The sequence below is a fragment of the Poecilia formosa genome, unplaced genomic scaffold (assembly GCF_000485575.1).
Source record: "Poecilia formosa unplaced genomic scaffold, Poecilia_formosa-5.1.2 Scaffold480, whole genome shotgun sequence".
Taxonomy (NCBI): Eukaryota; Metazoa; Chordata; class Actinopteri; order Cyprinodontiformes; family Poeciliidae; genus Poecilia; species Poecilia formosa.
The window spans coordinates 114,309-115,219 of NW_006800419.1; the positions used below are offsets into that span (position 1 = coordinate 114,309).

The 911-nt window shown below is 51.4% G+C and overlaps 1 protein-coding gene across 1 annotated transcript in view; it reads right to left on the reverse strand.

The window, feature by feature from the left end:
• The window catches only part of LOC103156419 (serine/threonine-protein kinase D3), a 30,605-nt gene that overhangs the window by 4,393 nt on the left and 25,301 nt on the right, over positions 1-911 (reverse strand). Inside the window, exons 21-22 of the mRNA XM_016664326.1 lie at positions 194-292; positions 3-118 (exon numbers count right to left, since the gene is read on the reverse strand). Coding sequence (XP_016519812.1) covers positions 3-118; positions 194-292 — 215 coding nt within the window. The remainder of the gene's footprint in view (positions 1-2; positions 119-193; positions 293-911) is intronic.

The following is a 911-nucleotide window of genomic DNA, read 5'->3' on the forward strand; positions in this document are numbered from 1 at the left end:
GGTTGTAGCCTTTACTGCGCAGAACCTCCGGCGCCAGGTAGGCCGGCGTGCCGACCACCGAGCGCCGGAACGACTTCTCCCCGATGATCCGGGCGAAGCCGAAGTCGCAAAGCTTCACCTGCCGGTGAACAGGAAGTCAGGTAAGGCCGGTTCTGCCGAGTTCTGAGGCGCTCGGCGACGGGTCGGTTCTGACCTGAGGAAACGGCTCGGCCGAGGCCAGCAGAACGTTCTCGGGCTTCAGGTCACAGTGGACGATGTTCTTGAAGTGGAGATGCCTGAGAGCCACCAGGATCTGAGGAGACCAGCGGATCAGAACATTGGGTCGGCTGAGACTTCAACAGAACCAGGTTCACTTGTTGCTTCTGATGAGATGCACTTTTAAGCCGTTTTTTGCACTGCAAGGAACGGAACGGACCGGCACGCTTCGGTCCGGTTCCACCCGAACTGCAGCCCTGTTGTGTCTGCATATAGCTGAGGGCGACATCGAAGCTGTGACGTCATCATGGTTGAAACTAAACAATGGTTTCGATGTAGCGGCCGAAAACTTTCTCTTTCCTCGCTGACCGATCCAGTTCGTTCTGGACTCGTTCATCAGCGAGTAAACGGAGGAAAAAAATCACCTCATCATGGGAGCAGGTAACAGCAGAATATGGGAGGAATTCACCGCAAATTAAAGATGATAATAAGAATAAAAATATTAAAAACAGCACTCTTTACAAAATACAATAAAAACAGTTTAGTGAGAGCCAGCTGGACCCAATCAGCTGCTGACTCTAAACCAATCAGCTGCTGACTCAACCAATCAGCTGCTGACTCTAAACCAATCAGCTGCTGACTCTAAACCAATCAGCTGCTGACTCTAAACCAATCAGCTGCTGACTCTAAACCAATCAGCTGCTGACTCTAAACCA